Source organism: Scleropages formosus, chromosome 1 (genome assembly GCF_900964775.1).
Source record: "Scleropages formosus chromosome 1, fSclFor1.1, whole genome shotgun sequence".
NCBI classification, from domain to species: domain Eukaryota; kingdom Metazoa; phylum Chordata; class Actinopteri; order Osteoglossiformes; family Osteoglossidae; genus Scleropages; species Scleropages formosus.
Window position 1 is genome coordinate 50,364,379 of NC_041806.1, and position 24,566 is coordinate 50,388,944.

A 24,566-nucleotide genomic window follows, 5' to 3' on the forward strand; every position below is an offset into this window, starting at 1 on the left:
ATTCTCCGTGGAGACTGACAGCGTGGGATGAAACGTCTCGTGTGCTCCCTTTCATGTCGACCTTTACCTTCTTATTCAGTTTTTGCTCACTTTTCGTTATTGTTTAGTTACTTTACGGAGGCGACGTTAAGTTAAAGTTACTGAATTGTACATTTTTAGGATGGTGTAACGTACCCCGTGGCAGCACAGTGAATCGATCGCAGTACTCTAGTGGAAGGAGGTAACACGTGCAGTGGTGTAACATATGTATCCCAAACAGTGCTTCTTGGGAAACAGCTATAATTTAATCACAGAGACCAATCACTTATTACATGAAGTATGAACACAAATATAAGTCTGTTTTTGAACATTGCCGTTTTCCCATTAAATGCTCCCCTCCGCAGGTCAGGCGACGTATCTGCGCGACCAGAGTGCCGTTAAACGAGACGCGGCGGCGAACGCTCGTATAGCGGGGGTGGGCGCGACTCTGCACCGGCCGGGGGCGATGAGTAAACATGATGATCATGTGTGGCGCTGCTGTGAAAATGATCAGCACGTCGACGAAGTGACGGCGCTCCGGCTTCCACACTCATTCATTCACCAACACCCCCCCACAACCCCAGCCCCACCCCTGCACTCCTTCGCCAAATTAGGAAGCGCGCTCACAGAGAGGGGGCGAGGATGCGCGCTCCCGCGGGCAGGGCCCGACCCCGATTGGCCGCGATCGGCCGTGATTGGCACGTCTGCGCCCGCCCACGGGGCTCCCCGTTATTGACACTTTTGAGAGTCCCGTCCACGGTCTCGCAGTGCGCGAGCGCTGACAGATCAGGGCGACGGCGGAGCGGCACTGCTGGGGATCCTTGTGCGCCCTCCGTGCTGGAGAGCACACACACACACACACACACACACACACACACACACACACCCGTGCGTGCCAGTGTGTGTCCGGTGTTCCAGCAAAAGTGCCGCTTCGCAGCGGGACGCGGGGGCGTACGGGGAGCCTCGGATGCGCTTTGCAGAACTTCTCGCCTCGGTGTCGACCAGACGCGCGGCTCTGCGTGTGTGTGGGTGCGTGTGTGTGTGTGCGAGTGTCTGCGCACTCTGCGTGCGCCCTTTGCGCCGTGTGCCCGCGCTGCCCGCGGCACTGTGCGATGGCGGAGAAGCGGCGGCCGCCGTGCGCGCTCAGCGTGAAGGCGCACGCGTTCTCGGTGGAGGCGCTCATCGGCGCCGAGAAGAGGAGGAAGATGGAGGAGCGCGGCGAAGGGCAGCGCGAGAAGGACGGCGAGGGCTTCGAGGAGGAGCACGAGGGCTCGCACCCCGATGACAGTCCGCAGCAGCGCCACGAGGGCAGCCGCGAGACGGACGCGGAGACCGAGGCCGGGCGCGCGACGGACGTCTCCAGTGAGTGCCGCGCGAGACCCGAGGGTGGGGGGGGCTGCTGCGAGTCTGAGTGTCGAAAGTGAATCGCAGTGATTCTAGTGGAAAAAACAGTACAAACGGACAAGAAACACTTGAAAACGCTGTGGAAACAGCGCTGTGTATGAAACGGAAACGCGTGATGAAGCCGCAGTGCTGGGAAAAATACCATTATTATTAAAGTGTAGTAAAACAACGATGTAATATAAAACAATTTAAATTTATCACATAATAATCGCAATAGAAACAACAAATTAGTCATTAGAAACAACAATTTTATTACTGAAAATAGTAACACGGAATGGTTTTGACGGATACATTGTGTTAAGAGTATTTTTATTTTTACTTCCAGGACAATTCTTAATAAATTGTTACACTGCCGTTTCTATAAGTGTCCTGAAGTTTCGGTACAAACAAACAATACGGAAATTAAACAGCAAGATTATCGTTATTTTGATACATCAGTTAAATTTGTGTCACATTATTATTATTTATAAATGCAGAGTTCTGCTTTAAATAATAACTATAATAATATATAGACTATAATTGAACTTAACACATTTTTGGACAACCGAAAATTCTTCGTGTGTCATTTGTGTTATGTTTGTTATTTAGGGTGTATAATTGTTATTTTATATCTGTCAGTCTGGAATTTCCCTGTTTGGCCTTTGACCTCATCTCCGCAACTTCTCCGAAGTGCTTGTAAATTTAACATATTCAGATAAAATGATACGGGAACAGATTATTATTATTATTATTATTATTATTATTATTAAATTCGATCGGAGCGGCTAAGCTCACAGTTGATTCTAGGAAATGTGCTTAAATCTCCAAGACGAGTTTCACTGTTCGGGTTAGTAAGCAGTTGAAGTTATCCAGTCTGTATTTTCACAACATAACGTGACTTTTACCAGTTTCCGAAAAGCAAATTAAGAAATATTAACAGCATTTTACAACGAACGACAGATAATAAATAATGTACAGTTATTTTTCTGCGTAGATCACCTTATTTATTTATTATACATTCATTGCCGTTACTGACAGTGTCACATTCGCGTTTAGGAATTTCTATGTAATTTAATAAAGACTTTATTTATAATTGTAAGTAAACCTGAAAAAAGCTAATAATAATAATAATAATAATAATAATAATAATAATAATTGCAGCGGCCGACTGTGACTGTGACGTGTCCCTGGAAAGCCCCCGGCGCGCGCTTCCCGCTCCGGCGCAGGCCGGCGCGAGCCTGGCCGCGGAGGAGACGCGCGTGGACCTGCAGGGGTCGGACCTGTGGAAACGCTTCCACGAGATCGGCACGGAGATGATCATCACCAAAGCAGGGAGGTGAGGAAGGTGGAGCTGCGCGCGAAAAACATTTTCTTCTTATTTACCGGGGAAAAGGGGCCGTTTCAATCATGGGCCCGCATTTTTCTAACTTATAACTTAATTACAGAAAACCTACTACTATTATTATTATTATTATTATTATTATTATTATTATTATTATTATTGTTATTGGTTGTAACTGTTGAAACGTTTTTCAGTGTATTCTGTATTATTTTGATTCATGCTGGGTCAGTTCTTTTCCTTTTTCCTTCTTTTATATGTTACCAGTATTTATTGTAACAGCGAATGATTATAGTTGTTATGAACAGATTTGTGCTGTAAGTGTGTATGGTTCTTCGTGGGCCCCACAGGCGCATGTTCCCCGCCATGCGTGTCAAGGTGTCGGGTTTGGACCCCCACCTGCAGTACTACGTGGCCATGGACATCATCCCCGTGGACAATAAACGATACAGGTGCGCGACGCAAAGGCGCTTGTACACATTTTGGAATTAAATAAAATTAAAGCAACGGTGGGTCAGAGCTCTTCTCGGATTACATTTAGAAATGTACAGATGTTCGCTGAAAAACCTGTGTTTCTTATTTTGTCTGAGTTGTGTGCCCTGGGATCAACAGCCTCTGTGTGTCTCTAAGTGTCCTCCGGCAGAGACAGAGACGGAGACAGTCGCCCAGTAACACCCTGGACACACCTCAGAAGAGTCAGCGCTGTAGCTGCTGTTATTGCTCTCGTTCATTTGGCATCCCGTACCCGTGTGCCCAGGTACGTGTACCACAGCTCCAAGTGGATGGTGGCCGGCAACGCCGACTCCCCCGTGCCCCCCAGGGTCTACATCCACCCGGACTCCCCTGCCTCTGGAGAGACCTGGATGCGCCAGGTGGTCAGTTTCGACAAGCTGAAGCTCACCAACAACGAGCTGGACGACCAGGGCCATGTAAGTGGACGGTGGGGGGTGGAGGTTCACTGAGGAGACACATAGTCTAGCTGCCAACATCACACACTCCTTTCATTGTAGGTGTATTACCTCTTTACTGGGTTTAAAATTGATATAAATTTAAATATCAATTAAACATTTTATTTACATTTAGCTGTGACACAATGATTTGCCCATTTCTAGGGCTGGGTAATTTTTACTGGGACAGTGTTAGGGTCAGTACCTTGCTTAAGGGTTCTACAGCAGGAGGTGGGATTTGAACCTCTCACCACTACACCACCTGCCTCCCCACTGACTATATAGAAAACAACTTTACAAATTTTTGATTAGGCAAAAAGGATGGACAGTTCTAGGAAAATATGTAAATTGTAAATGTATGTAATGTCATGATTACATTAACATTATAAATAAAAATTAACACACAAAGTAACGACAAGAAGAACAAAACAACAACAATAATAATAATAATATTGATAATAATAATGGCACTGAAATGCCCAAGAGACAACAGTAACCTAATACTAAATATGAGGTTTTACATTATACATTGTATGATTTATTTCGACTAAAATATCCAAATGATGATGAAGGTTTCTAGCTGAATTCTTTGAGTTATAAATAGACAATTTTGAGATGATGGTGCTTTGACTCACCGTAAATCTTCGACTTGAATGAAATCTTTGTAATTTTACTGAAGATTTATTGCGAGAATGAGGTGCTCCCCTGCGGTGCCGTCCCGATCGATCCAAACTGTCGTCTTGCAGATCATCCTGCATTCGATGCACAAGTACCAGCCGCGGGTTCACATCATCCGCAAGGAGTGCGCCGAAGAGCTGTCGTCCGTGAAGGCCGTGCCGGCGGGTGAAGGAGTGAAGACTTTCTCCTTCCCCGAAACCGTGTTCACCACGGTTACAGCATACCAGAACCAGCAGGTATACCAGCCTCCGCACCTGCGGACGATGCGGGTCACCTCCCAAAAAGCTTCCCCTGGTTCCCGAAAGGGGTGGAAGAGCGGAACGTCTAAAGACCACAGGAACGTCTGTGATTCGTTTAGCATGAAGATGAGGCGGAACTGACCGTCTTGCTGTAGGATGAGCGTCGTGTGAGACGAGTCCTTGGATGATTGGGAACCTCTGGGATCTCGAGACAGAGGCTGCTGAGGGCTGTGTCACATGACCGCGGTGAGAGTGGTCTTAACGGCCACAGACCACATCCAAAGGGTTGATGGTCCTCCATAGAGTGGTCGCACTCAGTCTTTTCCAACCTTGGTGACCAGTGTGGTCGACGTGACGATGAGCGTATGCGATGGTCAGTAATGGCGATCATCTGGGACTGAGGGACCGTGATGTGTCTCAACATGTGGAGTTAACACACTATTCTGTGGTTGGTGGTGGTGGTGTTCTGTGTCGCTGTCACAACGCCGGAGGGTCCAGGGACTCATTTCCAGTTTTCCGATATTGCCCATTTACATTTTTCAACTTTATATGAAAAAAATGGATTCACTGGATTAATACTGATTTTCCTGATGTAATTAAAACGAATAATACGCGTAATTTGCTTGGAGCTACCGCATGTTTAACGCCTCAATAAGGAGCCGCAGAGATGAGATTTTTGCACGAGGTCAACGAGGTCGTTTGAAATTGTGAAGAAATGTCTTCCAATGTCTGAAAAACCATTTTTTTTGTTTTCACAGATTACGAGATTGAAAATAGACAGAAATCCATTTGCTAAAGGGTTTCGAGACTCTGGGCGGAACAGGTGAGCTGTATTCTGCACGCGTCACGGTTTTTGGAGGGAAAATCGCAACCGGAAAGATCTCACGGTGCCACCTTAAACCATTACATTCGCTTATGCGAGGGACCATGTCTTGATGATCTTGATCTATTTCCATCTGGTCTTCTCAACGTCTAACCATGGGACCCCTCACACATGACATGATACCATGATCCTTTTCACCCTCCTTTTTGTCAAAACAAAAATAAATACCCCATCCATCTTTTCACCGCGTACGAGCGACAGCTGATATTTACGCGTGCGCCGTGCTTGACCGCCCGGTCGAAGCGCTTCGGCCCCGACGTCGAGAAGGAGGGAAAGGGTTGCGGCAGCGGCGGCGACACGGTCCCTCGTTCCCGTGACGAACGCAAACGGATCCCAGTGAGCCGAGAGAAAATAAACGGCGAGGAAAAGCAATAAAAACAGGCTCGGATTCATTCCCGTCCTAGAGTTGCGAGCGGCCTCGGTCATTTTTCAGGTGTCATTAGAGTGCGTCCGAAATAACTTCTCCCCCGGGGGACGCCGCCGGATTTATGTGGTGTAGAATAGGATTTCATACCTCGGAAAAGCCCACGCGTTCGACCCTATAAACATTTAACTCAGGAAGGTACCGAAATTCCCCGTTAAATATTACAGGAAGAGTGAAGCAGTTTGCTAAATAAACTCGAGCACCGATGGCACGAGGCGAGCGGGCGGTAGAAGGTGGGCAAACAGTCGGGGCATCTTGTCTAAATTATCGCCTCGCCTGCACCCCTGCCGGAGAGGCCTTTTATCTCGACGCTAACTAGACCCAAAAAGGCTCCTATTACTGCGGAAAATGAAGGCCGTTTTTTTCGGCGCAAGTCCACCCAATAAATATTTTATTATGGCTTCCTGCACAATGCCTATGATCCGTCCATAAAAGCCGTGTGAAAGCAATTATATGCGAGCAGAATGCAGGCAGTGGCAAACCAGGCCCCGTTTTATGTTTTTCACGACCTGGTCTTTACGGTCCTGTCCGGCCGGTCAGGACGGCGCTGGGACCGGCATGCATTGCACCGCCCCCCCCCCGTGAAGTCTTCAGCGGTGGTTTGTGTAGAACATCGGCGGGCAGTTCGTTTTCCAGAACGATAAGGACAATTCGTCGCGTCGTTCGGAAACGATCAAATTCCGTCGCTCAGTCAAAAAAAAAAAAAAAAAAAAAACTAGCTGTTTGAACACGTTTATTCAAAACACGTGCGCCTCCGCCGCTCGTCCACGGCTGCCTTATACGCAGGCGATGAAACGTATCGCTCAAATCGAAAAGAGGTGGAAATGTCATGAGATGTGTTGCAATTCTTTTGTCCGGCAAGTTGCGGAAATGTTGGCTGAACATCTGAACTCGAGGAGCATTTTGGCTCCGCCCCAAAATCATTTTCGCACTTCCAGACCCCCGTTTGGACTCGATGAATCCCGTCGCGGAGAACATTGATTCACACGTCCGCTTTGATCCGAACTTGAGGCAGGAATTTCAAAGTGCCCGACCTCTTAACCCATCCGCCACTTGGTGGTTGACTGATCACAGAGTGTGTGTGTATGTCCCCCCCCGACCCCAGTGTAGAATATGGGAGATTTACACCTAAAATAACCCTTAATAGTGCAATTCTGTTTGTCTAGGATGGGCTTGGAAGCCCTAGTGGAGTCGTACGCCTTCTGGAGACCCTCCCTTCGCACTTTGACATTTGAAGATATTCCTGGAATGGCAAAGCAAGGTACGGCCTCTCAGAATTGACAGCACTCGCATGGAAATGCGGGTGATAATGGTTCTACGAGTTGCGAAATCCCATTAAGGAGTCAAGCGGGAACGCTTGCGATGGGGGTGCATCGCGGCCCAGTGATCGTATGCGTTGCGTGGGTGTGTGCGCGTGTGTGTGCGTGCGTGCGTGCGTGCGTGTGTGGTGTGTGTGCATGTGCTCGTCGATTCAGTGGTGGAGTTCAAGTGCAGAGGTGCACAGTGCTTTCGCTCGTCCGATGCCCAGAAGGTGCAGCTCGGGTTCAGCGTTTCTGAACACTTTGTAAGACAAATTTATGTTCATGCTGACATTTATTTCCTTATCTTTTCTGCACAGTGACGTACAGTGATTATTAACTAGTATTTATATGGCACCTTTATCCAAGGGGACTTAAGCTGTTAGAGAGATTACTGCAGTAAACTGCCTGCAGTCATTCACACATCTGTACAGCAGAGCAGTGTAACACACACACACACACACACACACACACACACACACACGTATAAATACATGCGGGTGATTCGCTTCAGCTGAGGTGTGACGTGTCTCCTCTGTCTTTCCTTTCAGGAGGGCCGGGATCGCATGGCCTCTTGTCGACCGGAGGGAGCGGGGCGTCGTCCGCTCACACCCACCTGCTCGCTCCCTCCTCTTGCTCGTCTCCCGCCTTCCACCTGGGAGGGGGCATGAGTGCCGGCGAGTACACGGCCTGCAGCCGCTCGGGGCTCACGTTGTCCCGCTACGGCGGGCCGCTGGCCGACACCTACGGCCGCTTGGCCAGCCCAGGCGCCGAGCCGTACCCGGGTCCGCGATCGGCCTCCTACGGCGCGGCGGGCAGCGAGGCGGACGGCTTCGGAAGCCCTCACGCCGGCCTGCCCCTCCAGATCCCGGGTATGCCATCGCCGCAGCTCCAGTACATCGCGGGAAACGCCTTCTCGGCCAATCAGGGCCAGCAGGGAACCTACGGCGGCTTCCGGCTGCACGGCCCCTACGGCCTGTACGGATACAACTTCCCGACGTCCCCGCGCCTCGCCGCCAGCCCGGAGAAGGTCTCCTCCCAGGGCTCGTTCCTTGGCTCCTCCCCCAGCGGCACCATGACGGACAGGCAGATGCTGTCGCCCGGGGAGGGCCTGCACGTGCTCGGCGGCGGACAGCAGAACCTGTTCGATTCGCGGACTTTGGGCCTCGCCGGCTTGGCCAACGGCTCGTCCCAGATGTCGGCACACATGGTGTGAGCTCAACGCCCCGGACTGCCGTGACCCCGCCGGGCCCGCCGGATCTCTGCGGAGAGTCCGGGAAGGACCCGAGCCGTGCCCCTTTTTTTGGAGGCCGACTGTGAACAGAAGTGCAGGCAAAGCACGGTCGGGACCCCACCGCAGGGGGGCTGCGTGCCCCGCGTTCTGGAAATACTCTGGAGCGGCACGGCGAGAAAAACACGATCCGTTTCACGGTGGATCTGCGTGCGTTTTGGTCATAATCGTGGTCATAACGTGGTTTAGAGGTACGCTGCGGGTGACCGTGCTCTGAGGCCGAGCGGACGGTGACACTTTGTGCAGAGGAGGCGCTCGAGTCGCGTCGCGCCCGGGTCCGGGTGCCGCGTCGGCGAGCACGGTAATCGGCCCTCGGCACCGGGCTGCGAATACCACGTTTTACGAGACGCAGCTATAATCTTTCAGAGCTAATTTCACTGACCCCAAACCTCCGAGATGTAACCAGCAGCGGTTCTCTTTGCTTTGTAGCCTTTAGTTGCTCAAATGAAATGTTACCGAAAGCGGTGGAATTACTGGCGGAAATTATTAACTGGAGCATTAGTGTGTTTGGCGAATTGAAATATATGCTGTATATGTATTTCCACAATTGAGCAGCTGCCTGTGCAGCAGTGTGTGAGGGGTGGGATGACACGTGTCACACGCGCGTTGAGGAGAGCAGCCGGAGGACCCGTGCGCCGTGCCCCTTTCGCTCGGCGTGTCAGTTATCCATCGACAGCTGTCAATCATTCTGAGGCATCGCGGGTTGCCATGGACACGGTGTCGCCGTGTTGGCAAACGCGACCCGGGGTGGGGGGTTGGGGGTGGGGGGGGACTCTGCCAAACCGAGAGCAGCACCAGCACTTAGACGACACGGCGCGGGGTTTCAGATTTCCGCGCGTGCGACATTCAGCCGGACTCGCGTGAGCGTGGTGAGAACACGGTAAACAACAAACGCAGTAGAATGGTGATAAACTTTTTTTGTTAAACGTTCGCCTTTGTTTTCCCTCAATACGACAGTTTCTGTTTCTTCTTGTAGTAAAAAGCAAGCTTTTATGTAAAATCTTATATATTTGTGCCAAGAGTAAATAATAAACTTATTGCCACTGCAAAGTTTAAATTGCAACAAAATGCTTTTTTTTTTTTTTGCAAAATGCATGGAATTAATTCAGAGCTGAAGGTCTCTAAAATAAGAACTGCTGGTACTTGAGAACAGAGCCGTTGTCCTTCTTGAAACGGTTGCGGTGTGCTGATGTGCGGAAGAGTGAGCCGGCAGCTGTGTGAACACCTACTTTTTCGAACTTTTTTAGCCGACACTTTTCTCCAAAGCGAAGTACACTGATTTACCCGTTTACACAGCAGGGTAATTTTTTTGTGTACCAGTTCGGGGTAAGTACCGCAGCAGGAGGTGGGAGCTGAACCGGGGTCCTTCGAGTGCATCGCAGCGGCGCTAACCACTCTGCCCCCTGCTGTCTGTATCCGCACTTGTTAAACGCCACGTGAACTTCAAGAGGAGCGAATGAGCGAAACGGCTGATCTGAGGTCGGGCCGACGCGTGCGGCGCTGTGCCGTCTCTCACGGACGGGGGTCTGCGAGGACAGGCCCCCCTCCCTCGCGCCCCCTCCCCCGCCCCGGGCCACGCGGTGCCCCTGTCACTCTGAAGGTGAAGGCTCTGACAAATGCCAAGCACATGCAGCTTCCTGCTTGGGGGGATGGGAGGGCTGGTGGGATTATTTTTATTTTGGAACATGGGAATGATTGACTGGCGCGAGCTAATCGACAGGTGTCAGGATCCCTGCCAGACCGGATTTTTTCGGGAGGGGGGGGGGCCCAAATACTCGGACGATGTGCCAGTCATTATCAGCAAATCTGAGAAATTAACACCAGCTTGCGAGCAGGTGCTGAGGTGAGAATTTTGGCACGAGGTGGGGGTGGGGCGGGGGATGGTCAGGGGGGGTGCATACCGCGGGGATCTTCTCCCGTTACGGCACGTCCCGGCTGTACGCGCAGCCGTCTGGTCGGTGCATCAACTCATCTGCCAATCAGATGTCCCATCACTCCCACTCTTGGTTCTCTGCTGCTCAGCATGTTTACATTTCAATGACACTTTTCTTCACAGCGACTTTCAATATTCTTATTTACACTGATTTACCCATTTATACAGCTGGGTAATTTCTCTTGTATCAGTTCAGAGTAAGAACCTCGCACAAGGGTACTATAGTAGGCGGTGGGATTCAATCCTAAATCCTTTGAGTCCAGTGTTGGCGGCTTTAACCACTACGCCCCCTGCTGCCCTCACTCCTGTAGAATGAGTGCTGCAGGATCCACTGTTACAGAACCATAGTGCGAAAAGTCTTTGTGGAGATTTGTGACACAGTTATTACTCAGTCTATTCTCTGAACTCCGACAAAACAACCGTTTTATGCGGATTTACGACGACTGCAAAAGTTTTTTTGGGACGTTTTGTAAAGAGCTCATTTGCATAATGAGGAGCAAAAAAACGAGCAAATCCTAACAGAGTCACTCTACTAGAACTAAGCTCTATTATGAATTTATTTATAGTTTATAACTCCGGGAAAACACAGCTATTATGGTTGGAGAAAGATTGCCAGATCCTGTGATGGTTATGAAAGCTATTTTTTCAAGTCGATTTACATATTTCTGCAGGGTCCACATCAGAGGGGCGCCGGTCTGGAATGGGTTCAGTTCTACTCAGATCAACAACTGTGGTTGAGTCCAACTGAAGACACTTATTGGACTGAAATCTGCCTTAATTGTGCAGTTACTCCCCTGCGCCGAACCGTCAGGCACACAGCGTTTGCTCCTCGTCGACGGCAGGGACTCGAACCTGTAACGAGTGCGTTTCACATGTATTGAACTGCGTGTTCTGCGCCACACTGGGGCAGCAGGGGGCGTAGCGGTTAGAGCTGCTGTGTCCACTCAAAGGACTCGGGTTTGAATTCCTCCTCCTGCTGTAGCACCCTTGACCACGGTACCCAGCTACATGAAGTAAAATAGCGGTAAGTTACTGTGTGTCGTGGCAGCGGTTTGCTCATTAATCACGCCGGCTGTGTTGTCGCGTGACTTCGTGCTCCGTGTTTCTGCAAAGTGACGACGCTGCGGTCCAACATGTTGGCGGTGTGTGAAATGAGTGCGTGAAACCTTGGGCTCCAGGCGTCTCCGAGCTGTGAGCGTCAGCGCCGTCGCAGGGCCACCTGTCCGTCACCAGCTGGCCTGGACTGGGTGGGGGCGGGGCAGGGCGCGGCGGGGGGGGGGGGGGGACACAGCAACAGTCTCTGTGACCTGTTAATGGCCTTGGGGGTATTTGATGACAGTGGCAGGAATGGGATCATGCGCGCTGCCCTTTGCGGGAGGTTTGCCTTTGTCATCAAATCCCCCGTCTGCACTGATTAATGCCCCCCCCCCCCCCCCCCACAGGTTTGTTTTCGGAGTTTTATATTTGGCAGTTCTGAACTTTCGTCTGCGGCCTCGCCGTGAAGATCATCGCGACCCAACATTTCACGGCGACGTGTCGGCGCTAACGCAGCGGGGGTAGCCCGCAGTCTACAGCCGAGGACTAAATCCACCAAAGTTTGTTCGAATTAAACGAAAGTAAGCAGAAACAAAAATACAGAAAAGAAACAAACAAAATTCTCAGGGCCAAACTGTTCCTCGTTTCCACTTTTCCCACTATATTAAAGAATCATAACAATGTGGTATAATCTGTGTAATCAAACACAAAACCAACAATATGACTGAGGCTACACCTTCTAGACATTTCCATGAGACAAGCTGTATATACAAATAGAGCACTTAGTCATATGGCCACAGGGGGCGCAGCAGTTGGAGCCTCCACCTTTGGACTTGAGGGGCCTAGGTTTGAATCCCACCTCCGACTCTGGTACCCTTGGTCGAGGTACTTGCCCACAGTAAAGTCGATACGGTAAAAGTTGCCCAGCTACATAGGGGGTGAATCACTTAAGTAGCTGCGCACGACACTTTTGTTTGCTGGAAAATTCCAGAAACGAATGTTGGTATTGCTCCGCCATCGTTCGTTTGCACTCGATGTGCCGCCTCGCGAGCCGAGCCCAAAGCTCGAGAACGACACGCGATACACTTGAGAACTTTCCAGGGCACTGGGTGGGTGTTGGTTCGCATGCAGCCGGAGCCCCCCCGCCATTAAGAGTCCCGTCGCGAGGCGAGGGTACGCGGGACAACCTGGGAGGGGCGCTGCTGGGACGGGCTCCCCGTTTATAGTGCAGATGGCCCATCAATCTTAATAGAAAGGAGAGGTGAAAAAAGCTGACAAAATGACAGACATGATCACTATTTCAGCTGGAGGAGATAGCAGAGTTCGCAGGGTGGGGAGGGTGGGAGTGAGACTCATCTGACTGGGGGGCCTCTGTCCCACGTCAGCGAGACGGGGGCCGCGACGAAAATAACCGTGGGGTGAAATATGATGGACGCAAGGCGCAAAGATGCCATCGCCGGTTCGACTCCGCTCTCCGCTTACCTGTCAGGAGCTGCGAAACTTTGACTCCTCAACTTATGAACACAGTTCGTAACTTGCTTTGTTTGTAACTCGGATGTTCATCTTTTTTTCACACAACACATTTTGGATCTTTCCAGCATCGCTGAGTCTTTCAGTAGAACGCAGGCCACGTCCAGGTAGCGCTTCCTCGAACCCACAGCTCGGCTCCCCTCCTCGTAACGCCCTCTTCGCAGCCTTAAGACCGGTCCCGGCCGCATATGGGACCCAACACACCGCAGGCCCCGAAGTGTGTGCAACCACAATGCACGCACACCCGTCCCAATCAATAAAAGGTGAATAATATAAGCATTACAATATAGATTTATTCCCTCATCGCTTGTGTAGAAATCACAGCTGTAGACATCATAAATACAAACAGCTATTAAAAGGTTTTAATTTGACATTATTATTAACTGCGATTTTCAAGTGCAGCTACTTGAAAAGTAAATAAAATCCTAAAAATATTTACTGCGAGGTTGTCTTCTGACGACCTCACCGCAAACTCCCTTTTACCGTGTGATCGATACCATAAGGATGAATGCCATGTTGCGTAATAGGGCTTCGTTACATTTTTGCACTAATTTCACACATTATTCATGTTAAAATGACATTAATATAAAATGATTGAAATATAAACACACAACAGTGTTACAATTATATTTTCACGCTGCACTATTATTTTCATTCCTGAACCTGAAGATGATGGACAGGAAGAGTCTGCCAGGCACTTGGGGGCTTGTTTGGAGGGGGATGGGGCTTTGACCCCACATCATTCTGGCTCCCTGACTCCATGGCGGAGGACTAACAGAGAAGGAAACCTGTCTGTCCAATGCTGTCCTGTTCACCTGTCCAGACGAAATGTCCCCCAGACCTCTGCAGTCATACCCCAGCACTGAGCTCAGATCAGGTCAACGAAGACACGCGGACAGGATCTTCAGCGCTGAGTGCAGACAAGGGAAACCGGGAGCTGCCCGTCAACCTGATGGAGCCTTGGGGGGTCCACTGGAGCATCCCCCACCCATCTCGCCAGCAGATGTTCCAGTGTCCCGCAAGCCATCGGATCACAAAAGGTTTCCATCTGGACTTAAGTGGAATTACATCTTCATTTCATCCCATTGGCTCCAGATGTCCTACTGAACCCATGTGTACTTGGCTTTTACTATAGTAAAAAATCACTAAAATGCTGATCTAAATGATGCTATAATACAATAATAGTGTCTAGTATGATATTATAACCACAAGGACCAACTTGGGAGCGAAACACTAACAGCTGCTTTTGATATCCGTGTCTAATAAATAAAAATAATACATCATTTGGCAGAAAGTTTAATTTTTTATTCAGCTTTTCGAATTTTCTTTCTGTGGTGTTTGATTGATCAAGATTGAAAGAGGAGCATTGAAATCAGTGACAGTGTAAATATGTCATATTTCATAGGCATGGTGGAGTACCAGATCCATTTGGAATGGCATTTGCTCGTGGAAATTCTCCACTCCTGCCGTCATTCTTACCTCTGGATGGTCATGGAGGTGGTTTTTAATGAGCGGTGACCTCCCCCCCTCCCCAGCCGCCACCCCAGAGGTCTGAAGCTCGGATGGTCAGTCTCCCATGACCGCTGCAGCGGCCGAGGAGGACGGCGGTCGACTCTGAGCATTAACAGTGGACATTGGAAGCCAAAGGGGGCTTTCACCCTTACACAAACGCACACACACACACACACACACACACAATAGTGAGGGTATTAAAATCAAAATCAGCGTATTGAGTATCTGCCGGTCTTTCCTGCGTGTCGAGCGCTGTTCATTTCTCACCGGCTGCTCCATGTGTGGGAACCTCAGGGAAATCTAACCCCCACCCCACGGAGGGCGTGTGCCACGCCGACTTGTCAATCTACATGGGGGGGGGCTTGCGCAGCTGCGGGACGGCGGGGGCCGCTTGGACCGCCGGGCCTTCGTCCGGGGCCTAATTTTAGCCCCGGAGGCCCGTTCGGCTGCGGGAGGACCGGCCTCCCTCGCGGTCCGCAACTGCACAAACAGGCAGGCGGTCGCGCCTGGAGCCACGGGGGCGGGCCGTGTTTGAAAAGGGAGGCCACCACCTACAGATATTTATTATTACAGGCCTCTTGGTCTGGTGCTGAGATTGATTTACGGGTCGACCGGCCGATTCGAGAGGGGCAGCCACCTGGGCCGGAGAGCCGAGCGGGACGACGATGGGACTTTCTCAACAGACAGTTCGGTCCATTAGCGGGACGTTCTCACAGGTTCCAGAGGGCTCACTTGGTCATTCCAACACCGGTGGGGTCTTTCCAACACAGAGCAAAGCTAATCCGCAAGTATTAACGCACTGGTTACGGCATGCAGGAGCGTCGGTGAGTCTGCTCTCGGATGCCTACGGGACCTGATCATCACCACACCCCAGCCAGACGGCTACGCTCCTCCTCCTCCTCCTCTGCCCATTTGGTGGTCCCACACGTAAGGGCTCAAAGACTGAAGGGCCGAAGGCTGGCGGTTTTGCCTCCGTTGTGGTGCAATGAGCTCCCTCTGTCCCTCGGAGCTGCTGAATCCCTCTGAACTCTCAAGGAGGGTTCCAAAATCCATCTCTTCCCGACTCACTTCTCTCTCGACCTCCTATCTGCTACATAAACTTGCACCACGTTTTGAGTCTAGTGAAGGAAAAAAAAAGTTGTACTCCCCGTCAGTTCAACGCACAGCTATTTGTGTGATGTGCGCCAGCAAAAAAGGGTGACATCAGACTGGAGGATCGTACTCCAGGATCACGTGTGCATCTCAGTTTCTCCGCGTGGAACGCACTTTAGTTTACTCCGAGCAGCGCGTCGCTTTTCAGAGAAGTTCTAAATTAATCCATATAAACATGAAATGTGTGTAGAAGAAGGGAAACTTTCACGCGTATCGATCCTTCCAGCCGAATCCTGGCGGACTGAAAGAAAAACTCATTCCTCCCAAGAGGCAGAATTATTTCAGTTTTAAAGCCCAGATTAGCTCCATCTGCAAATGCCATCTTTTTGCATCTCAAGTCGGAGTAATTCCACCATGGGGGGGGGGGGGGGGATTGTTGCCCTCTGGTCATTAGGATGCAAATGGGAGATTACAGTAAAGTGTCCTTTTACTGTACAGAGATCAGGGCCCTGATCTGACTGAGCTCCCATTCACTGGGGCTTTTCAGGGACCGGATCAATATGGGTCCATCTGCTGGGGGCTTTAGTGTAAACACACACACACACACACACACACACACACACACACACACTGCTGCTGACACAGATGAAAGGACGGTCGACGTCGGATCGCGTCCTAATTGAAAGGACTGTCCTCACCTCCCAGGGAGTGTGTCTGGGAAGCGGGGGGGGGGGGGGGCTTGTCTGCACTGCATTGTGACACACGTCACACATACTTACCCCCCCGGTCCGACACCCTCGGACTTATGCCTCCCGCAGGGGTCACCGGGGTCACCTGTGTGGGGGGATTAGACCCTAATTCCTTCCCTCCTGTCAAATTTGTTTATTTTGACGAGTTTGGGAAGCAGCTGCTGGATCAGGGAACCGTTCGCACAGCAACCCGGAGTGCGGCCGACGGCGTGGAACGCAGCCCCTCCAGCGCACCTCATCGGTTTCATGTCTGTCTTCTGCGTCTCGGCCTCTTTTTCTCACAGCGGATGGATTTTCTACAAAATCCGAGGGCAGAAGAGGCCCCCTCTGTGGCCCCCCCGCTGTGGCCCCCGTCTAACTCGTAGTTAAAGGCAAACGGGGCTCCTCTTCACTTCCGTAAAGGTTTTAATCTCACCGTGGTTTCAATGCGGATGTGAGAATGTGGAAACAAACTGCAGCCGCGGGTCAAAGGTCACGGATGACAGGTCAAATGCGACACCCGACAGGTGCCGCCTGGTTGAGGGCGGAAGGACGTCCAGGTGGAGTTTTTCTGGACCTGTCAGATATTTTGGACAAAGAAATCACACCACATGCACTGTGTTCAAGTTAATAAAAGAGGTCAGCAGGGGGCACAGTGGTTAGAGCCACGACTCCCACCTCGTGCAGCAGTACCACTGATCAAGGTACGAACCCTAAACTGGTACAGTAAAAATGACCGAGCTCTATAAACGGGTAAATCAGTGTAAACTGCTTTGGAGAAAAGTGTCAGGTAAATAAATCGATGTTATAAACCCGTCCGTTTTGCTGCTCTTCACTTTACTGTGGTGTTTTTTAAAGGAAAGTCCTTCGGAGCAGAGCGTCACCCGAACGCCCTCGATCAGGCTGGAAACGCGACACCACGAGTGTCAGCAGGGCGAGCAGCGTGCCACAACTACACATCTTATTTTTCAGGTTGCCGAGCAACGGGATTTAAGTGTAAGACGGAGCGGTATAAAGTGGCCGCCTCTCCTGCAGCACCTGTCACACAATTTACTTGACGGATTTTCGGCACACCGAGTCGGTCCACCTGCGCTCCGCTCCGCCTGCATCGGGGCATCGGATGGACCACGTTCCTCCTCCTCCTGGGGAACGGTCCTCGGGCCCGAAGGGACACGTGTAAAACAGACGGCCGACAAGCTTGTGTTTCCGTACAGTCCGTTCCGACATGTGATCGCTGTCATCGCCGTCAAGGCTGCGCCGCATCACTCTCACGATGACACGGCAGAGCAGTTTGGCAGAAATCTGGTTTGGACCCAAAGGTCGCAGGTTCGAATTCCACCTCCGGCTGCAGTACCCCTGAACAAGGCACTTACCCTGAACTGCTCCAGTAAAATTACCCAGCTGCTTAAACTGGTAAATAGTTGTAAGTAGCTTAACATCATGAGTTGTTTTGGAGAAAGGCGTCAGATAAATGTAAATGTAGCAATGGGGGGGAGAATAAGCGGGTGGTTGTTGGGTCAAGTCAAACCAAAACAGTCGCTGGAGTGAATGCTGGGGCCAAGGTTGACATGGGAAGACGTGGGCCAAGTGTGTCAACTAAAAAAGAAAATAATCCATTGAAAAGCGGCGAGGAAAACAAGAAGAGGACAAGCAGCAGGCAGACGGATGGACTCAGTAACAACCGCGATGGACATTCAAGTGGAGGACAGAACTTTCCGGAAGAACTCCGTACACGTGGTGAACAAGAGTCAATACCGACTCCAAGACACTTAGCAACAGAGTAAAACGAAATTGTGCCGGTAGACAATGACAAAGTGCCATCGGAGGAATTTTACTGAAAAACGTACCCTGAACTGACACGGTAAAAATGACCCAGCTGTGGAATCAAGGTAAATCACTGTAAGTAGCTTTACGCTGTAAGTTTGGAGAAAAGTGTCAGCTAAACAAATGAATGTAAATGTAAGCGTTTCTGTCTCTGGAGCATCCGCCGCTTCTCTTGCTCAAGTCACCCTAAACATGTCGCTGCGGCGGTGCTTCGCTGATGGACATGAGCTTCAGTCCCTGAGTGGGCGGGGCCTGCGAACTGCACCCCCGCCGTGTCGACAGCCCCTACGGGGAGCCGACGAGCCCTCGCCGTCTCCCTCTGGGGTACGCTTACTGGTGCGTGAAAAGGAGCGAAACACTGAGAGTGATCCGCGCGATGGAGGAGGGAGATGGGTGCGATAAAAACGGAGCCGAGTGGAGATGAGGGCGTCGATCCGGGCGTCGATCCGGGCGACGGCAACCTACCGATTCCGGGCCTCCGTCCTCTTTAATTCGCGTTTTTAGTAACCGATCCGTTGATTGGAACCCCTGTGCGTTTCGGACAGAAACCACTGTTACACGTCGAACCGGTCACGGATACAGCTGTGGAGGTTACCGAGGCAACGGTGGTTGTTTACGACAGATGTTGCGTGTTGGAACAGGGAGTCCAAACCAGCATCCCGAACCTGGTGGAGTGAACAGCACCATCCGCCCGAGGTACCCCCCCCCCCCCAAAAAATGGTAAAGTCCACTCAAGGGGGCCAGGTTCGAATCCCCCTCGTGATGCAGTACCACGGATCAAGTTATTTACCTTGAATTGATGCAATAAAAACTGCCCAGCTGAACAAATGGGTAAATTGTTGTGTCTTAGTGTACAAACCGAAGTTCATACACTGCAAGTTGCTCTTATTTAAAAGAATAAAAATTAATTTTCGCAGAAACGCAGAGAAACACAGAGAAACGGGAAACTAGGAGAACCACGGTCGGCTTTTGAGGAAACTGACCGACACCGAATATTTCAAGGCTTATTTCTAAACAAATTCAAGCACTCAGCTATGAACTATGGCCCAGTAGGCAGGTGCGGTAAAACCAAGGTAAAAAGTACGATTGTGCCTAAAAAGGTGGTGTCAGTCCTGAGGAAGGTGTAAACAAATTACAAAGGAGTAAGAAGTTAAAAGGTCAAATGTGAGCTGAGTTACGCCCTGATGAGTCACGCTTTACCGTCTTGGTACATCTTTGAGAGTGAAGCGTAAATGTGACCAGCGGACGTCCAGCAGCGTCTTTCAGCAGGACGACTCCTCGTGGCGATCATCCCGAAACGCGCATCTGAGCCAAGGGGATCCGGCCCATCGGCGGCGCACGCGGGAGGGACGGCGCCACCGGGCGCAGGGCGCGGGGGGGTATCGCATAGCAGGCGAGCGCAGCCCCGGGGTCCGTCTGAGGCCGGGATGCAGGTAGGACCGGTACGGCAGGTGATCCGTACCCTCGTCCCGGTCGATGAGGGTCCGTATCAGTAACGGGCTTCAGGAATTCCCTCGACGCGGATCGCTCGCATGTTGCAACAGTGACGCGGGACACGTTCCCGCCGAGCCCGCATTCGCAGGAGATCTTATCGTTTCTCGCTCCGCACCCAGTGGCCCCCCGGTGACACGCTGCATTTCGCCGCAGTCAGCGCTTTCGTGATCGAACACGGCGTGTTTATGGCGCTGCGCGAATTGACTCTGCTCGCCGGTGCCCATAATCTCTTCTGGCCTTTGGCTTGGAAAAGTCGCCACGGCTAACGTTGCGGTTAAGGCACCAGGCTAGTGAGCACGGGCTGTTCATAACCCCCAGCCAAGGGAATCTGGGCTTGCTTCGAATTTTTGGAAAGACGTGACATTTTTTGCCCGTTTATTTTCAACTGGAACCCCCCCCCGAATCTACACACCAAACTCCCATGAGCCTCAGCTTCCTTCCTGCTGTTTTCTCCCAGAGGCCCCTGGAGGAGCAGCACCCGTCGAAGCGGGTTCGTTTCCCGGCTGCTCCTCCGCGGTTTGCTGCAGACAGTAAACATTTCCGACGTTGTTGTGCATCATCGAGGGCCGACGACTCTTCGGGAACAGAGTGGCACTGACAGGCCGGTAAATGTGGCAGGTCAATATCGGTCCCGGGTGCAAACAGACACCGGACGGCAGCGCTTTACATCGATGAAGTTAAACACATCCACAGCTCTCTGAAGATGTCCCCCTTCCAACAAACAAGAGAATCTCTCATGTCTCATGAGGTCAGGGGAGCGCAGGGGCGGAGCTGGTTTGGCCAGGTCCTACTCTCCGGTGGGTCTGGGGTTCGAGTCCCGCTTGGGGTGCCTTGTGATGGACTGGCGTCCCGTCCTGGGTGTGTCCCCTCCCCCTCCGGCCTTGCGCCCTGTGTTTCTGGGTTGGGCTCAGGTTTGCCGCGACCCCGCTCAGGACAAGTGGTTTCAGACAGTGTGTGTGTGTGTGTCTCATAAGCACTATGTTTACATTTATTTATTTATCTCACACTTTCCTCCAAAGCGACTGACAGTGTTAAGATACTTACAATTATTTGTACAGCTGGGTAACTTTACTGGAGCGATTTTCGTAGGTCAATACCTTGTTTGAGAACTATGGTCCACTATGCAGGCGTGGTAAAACCAAGGTAAAAAGTACGATTGTGCCTAAAAAGGTGGTGCCTGTCCTGAGGAATGTGCAAACAAATATGAGGAGTAAGAAGTTAAAAGGTCAAATGTGAGTTGAGTTGCCGCCCTGATGAGTCACGCTTTACCATGTTGGTACATCTTTGAGAGTAAAGTGCAAATATGACCAGTGGACGTCCAGCAGCGTCTTTCAGCAGCTGGAGGTGGGATTCAAACCTGTAACCTTTGGGTCAAAAGGCAGCAGCTCCAACCACTTTCCAATCAGCTGAAGCCAGTTGTGCTGTGAAAGTTTGAATTTTTTTTCTTTGTAAGACAATAATGAATATTTTATCCAGGCTGTAATGTCACCCTCCCCCACCCACGAGAAAGCGAGGACACGAAATCGCATTTATTCTTCACTGCTGTGTTTGGGCCCTTGAAAGTACCGTTCCGCCTTGTTTACTCCTTGAGATGTTCATTTTATTATCGCTTCCAGTCTGCTCATCCAACCCTCGTTTTGGATTAAAAGTTGTTTTGCCATAAATTATGGAGCACATACTGGGCATAATCATCACCGCGTTCCGGTAATCGCAGTAAGCTCAGCAACCCCCCACCTATTGCCTGCATCTTTAAAGGGGAAGTTCAACCCTATGCGTACTTGTACATTTTCGAGCCCTTCCCTAATGAGCACGTAAAATAATGATGTATATTTTATGTGTATAAATGCAACATAACAAATGCAATTTACTATGTAAAAATGTCCCACTCTTTTTTGACACAGCTGGAGACTTGGTTTAAGGTCACACATCACTGACGTCTTCACGAAAGAAAAAGCCCGATTCCAAGGGTCCCCGGGGGCCGCTCTTTGGATCCCGAACGAAATGGGCGCGCACCGCCGTCAGCGTATCCGTTGGACGAGCGACAGACGCCGGACGGGCTGTTTTTGCGAAGCGTGATGGAGAGCGTCTCCTTCGCCTGGGACTGGCGCGCTCTGCCAAGCTGCAGTTCGGGACCCCGAGCTCGCTCTCCGGCGCACACCGGGTTCCCATGAACGGCATGTGCAGGCCTCTATCTGTGGGTCCCGTAAGAGTTGGAAGAATACTCTGCATTCCGAGATAAATGTAGCATATCCTGAATGGCCAATATCTCAGCGCTGCCAATGACGACAGACGCTTCCCGCCAACATGGTGGCAGGGCTCTCGCCGCCGCCGCTCTCAAAGATTCCACTGTTATGAGCTTATTTATTTTGGTCCCGGAACGCATGAAGGCGGAGCCTCGACACCTCCTCGCGCACCCTGTTCGCAAGCAGGCTCCGAGCGGCTCGCTCCGCAGAGGCGTCGGAGCACCGACGGAAGCGCCGCCCGCTTCGACCGGTAGCCGGCGCTCGGACGGAGGGGTGGCCGTCAAAGGCCCTGGGTCCGGACCTCGGAACCGCGGCTTCCCGCTGGCGGCCTTCGGGACCGAGCGGTCCGCGTTCACCAGAACTTCCCGCGGTAACAATATCCACGAGCGCTGATGCCACGTTAGTTATTAATGGCGGGGACCGGAGCTGCAGAGCCCCCCGCCTGACACGGCCCATTTCCTCGCCGGAAACTGCCCCACGCCTCTCCGCGTGGGTTCCCCGCGCCTCTGGCTTCCCGCGTTTGTTTTCTCTGTGTGGTAACCCAAATTCCTCCCCAACGCTTCCATCAGCGGCTAGCCGGGGCGTGCGCGGCTCTCCGGGTGCAGCGGGCTCCGGGGCCCCGGGCGGCCCGCCTGCCACTCACGGCCTCGGCCGCCATCGCTCACCTCCCGCGAACCCCACGCGGCGCTGCCGCGGCGCTAAAGAAAATAAATCTGCCGCTTTGCTGCTATTCCGAGGGCGGCTCTCCGGGCCTCGTCGGACTGAGACGGAACCGGCACGCTGGATCCCCGTGCTCCTCGGGGAAGAGGGTTTCTTGGAATCGCTCTGTGTCCCACATCCAGTGTTTCATTTACTGATGTAATGTTCCCTGTTATTCCGGGTTCTTCTGCTCCCTCACGGGGGCTGATTTGGGGGCTGGGAGGGGGTCACTAGAGAAGGCTGCTGATAGCAGCCTTGGACATGGGCTGCAGACCAACGCTCCACCGTTAAACGTGGCAAAGTCAAGCGAGAACGATAAAGACGTGTAAGAGAAAAATAACAACCGGCTGTCCATTGTCGGAAAGACAACACCGTCCGGTTACCGTCCGCCAACGCGTCCGTTCATCGCCGTGGAAACCCCCCGAGTCGACGTCATGACTGAAAGGCGAACGTCGGCCCCGGAACGGCTCTGTCCGATTACAGAACACGTGCTGTTTGATTTGATGGAAAGGAAACGAATTCACGCAGAAGGTGACGGCCGGCGCTTCGGTCGGGTTCCGCCGTTCGCCTCGGAGGTCTCCGAAATTTACGTCGTCCTGTATCGTTCGAACTTGACAAAAGCAATCCGTCACCGTGATAAAGTTACCAACTCGCATTCTTTGAAGAGGAAGTCATCTGCGGCGGAGGCAAGCTGGGCTTTATCAGTTAAAACAAACAAGATGTGGACGCAGCCCGGCTATTTTATAACCGCCAAAAAACCTCACTGGGGTGAGTCTGCTGCAGCTGGGGTCACAAGCTGAGACACCAATACACGGAGGCGACGGTGTCTCTCAGGGGAAGACCATCATCCAAGGCAGACCCCGCTGCTGTAAAACTCCGATCGCGACCCTGAATCGCTCGGGGCTCTTGGCTGCGCGTTCCACCTGTTCGCAGGTTCCCTGCGGGGACAGAACTTCAAGAAACATAAATTCTTCCATAGGGTGTCAAGCTGTTTATTCGCATGTAAAACGGAGGAAACCACAAGAGCAGGTGGACCCGAGCGTAGAGCGCGTGGAGTAACAGGCAGGAGGAAAATCAAAGAGGAAACGCGAGGAAAAAGTACAAAAGAGCGGGAAACTCGGCTCACGTCTCCGAGTTTAGTGGTCATGGTTGGGGTTTACCGTACAAAAAGACGGGAGGTGTGGTTATATTGCATACATATCTATGTCTGGTTTGTCTGGCCTTCCTGCTATTGCCATCGAACCTCTGCAGCTGATACATAACGCTGCTGCACGACTTGTGTTTGATTTGCCAAAGCGCTCCCATGTATCTCCTCTACTCGTTTCTCTACACTGGCTTCCTATAGCTGCCCGGATAAAATTCAGTTCCCTGGTTATTGTCTACAAAAGCATCGATAGAACTGCTCCCAGCTATTTACAGGTCTTGATGATTCGCTACACCCCAACCAGACCGCTTCGCTCTTCCACATCTGCTCGTTAGGTGGTCCCACGCATGAAAGGTAAACCATGAAGGTTCTCGGTTCTGGATCCGTTGTGGTGGAACGACCTCCCCCTCTCACTCAGAACTGCTGAATCTTTGTCCACAATTAAAAAGGGTCTTAAAACTTGTCTCATCTAGACTCACTTCACCCATCATCTCTTGAGTTCATGTAAGGTATAAATGTTCATCATCATGCTCAGATCAGTCCTTCACAGAGCCGCTCCTGCAATGTAACGTAAATGTTTATATGTATCTAAAAAAAAAACTACTAGATTTAAGAATCGGGGATGTTTTGGTAAAGTTTTATACACTTGCTTGTGTGATGAACGCTGGTGCATATGATGAAGGAAACAAACTAGCTGCACTTAAGAGTCACACATCTGTACTTCCTCCTTATTTAATGCACAAATTGTATTTTCTGTGTGATGTACGTCACTTTGGAGAAAAGTGTCTGCTAAATTAAGAAATGTAAATGTAATATAAACCTATATGTGTGG

The 24,566-nt window shown here is 51.2% G+C and overlaps 1 protein-coding gene across 1 annotated transcript; it reads left to right on the forward strand.

The window, feature by feature from the left end:
- Window positions 1–796: 796 nt before the first annotated feature.
- Window positions 797–8,513, forward strand: tbx18 (T-box transcription factor 18). The gene is made up of 8 exons (XM_029254298.1): window positions 797–1,380; window positions 2,563–2,737; window positions 3,091–3,192; window positions 3,498–3,669; window positions 4,434–4,601; window positions 5,363–5,427; window positions 7,078–7,172; window positions 7,761–8,513. The coding sequence occupies exons 1-8, from the start codon at window positions 1,131–1,133 to the stop codon at window positions 8,423–8,425; spliced, it is 1,692 nt and encodes a 563-aa protein (XP_029110131.1). The 5' UTR covers window positions 797–1,130; the 3' UTR covers window positions 8,426–8,513.
- Window positions 8,514–24,566: the final 16,053 nt, after the last annotated feature.

Excerpts from the sequence above, each read along its gene's own strand:
- tbx18 (XM_029254298.1), top strand. The coding sequence starts at position 1,131 with ATGGCGGAGAAGCGGCGGCCGCCGTGCGCGCTCAGCGTGAAGGCGCAC. Across the intron at positions 1,381-2,562 it reads GCGCGCGACGGACGTCTCCA|CGGCCGACTGTGACTGTGAC; the intron begins GTGAGTGCCGCG and ends TAATAATTGCAG. Across the intron at positions 2,738-3,090 it reads ATCATCACCAAAGCAGGGAG|GCGCATGTTCCCCGCCATGC; the intron begins GTGAGGAAGGTG and ends TGGGCCCCACAG.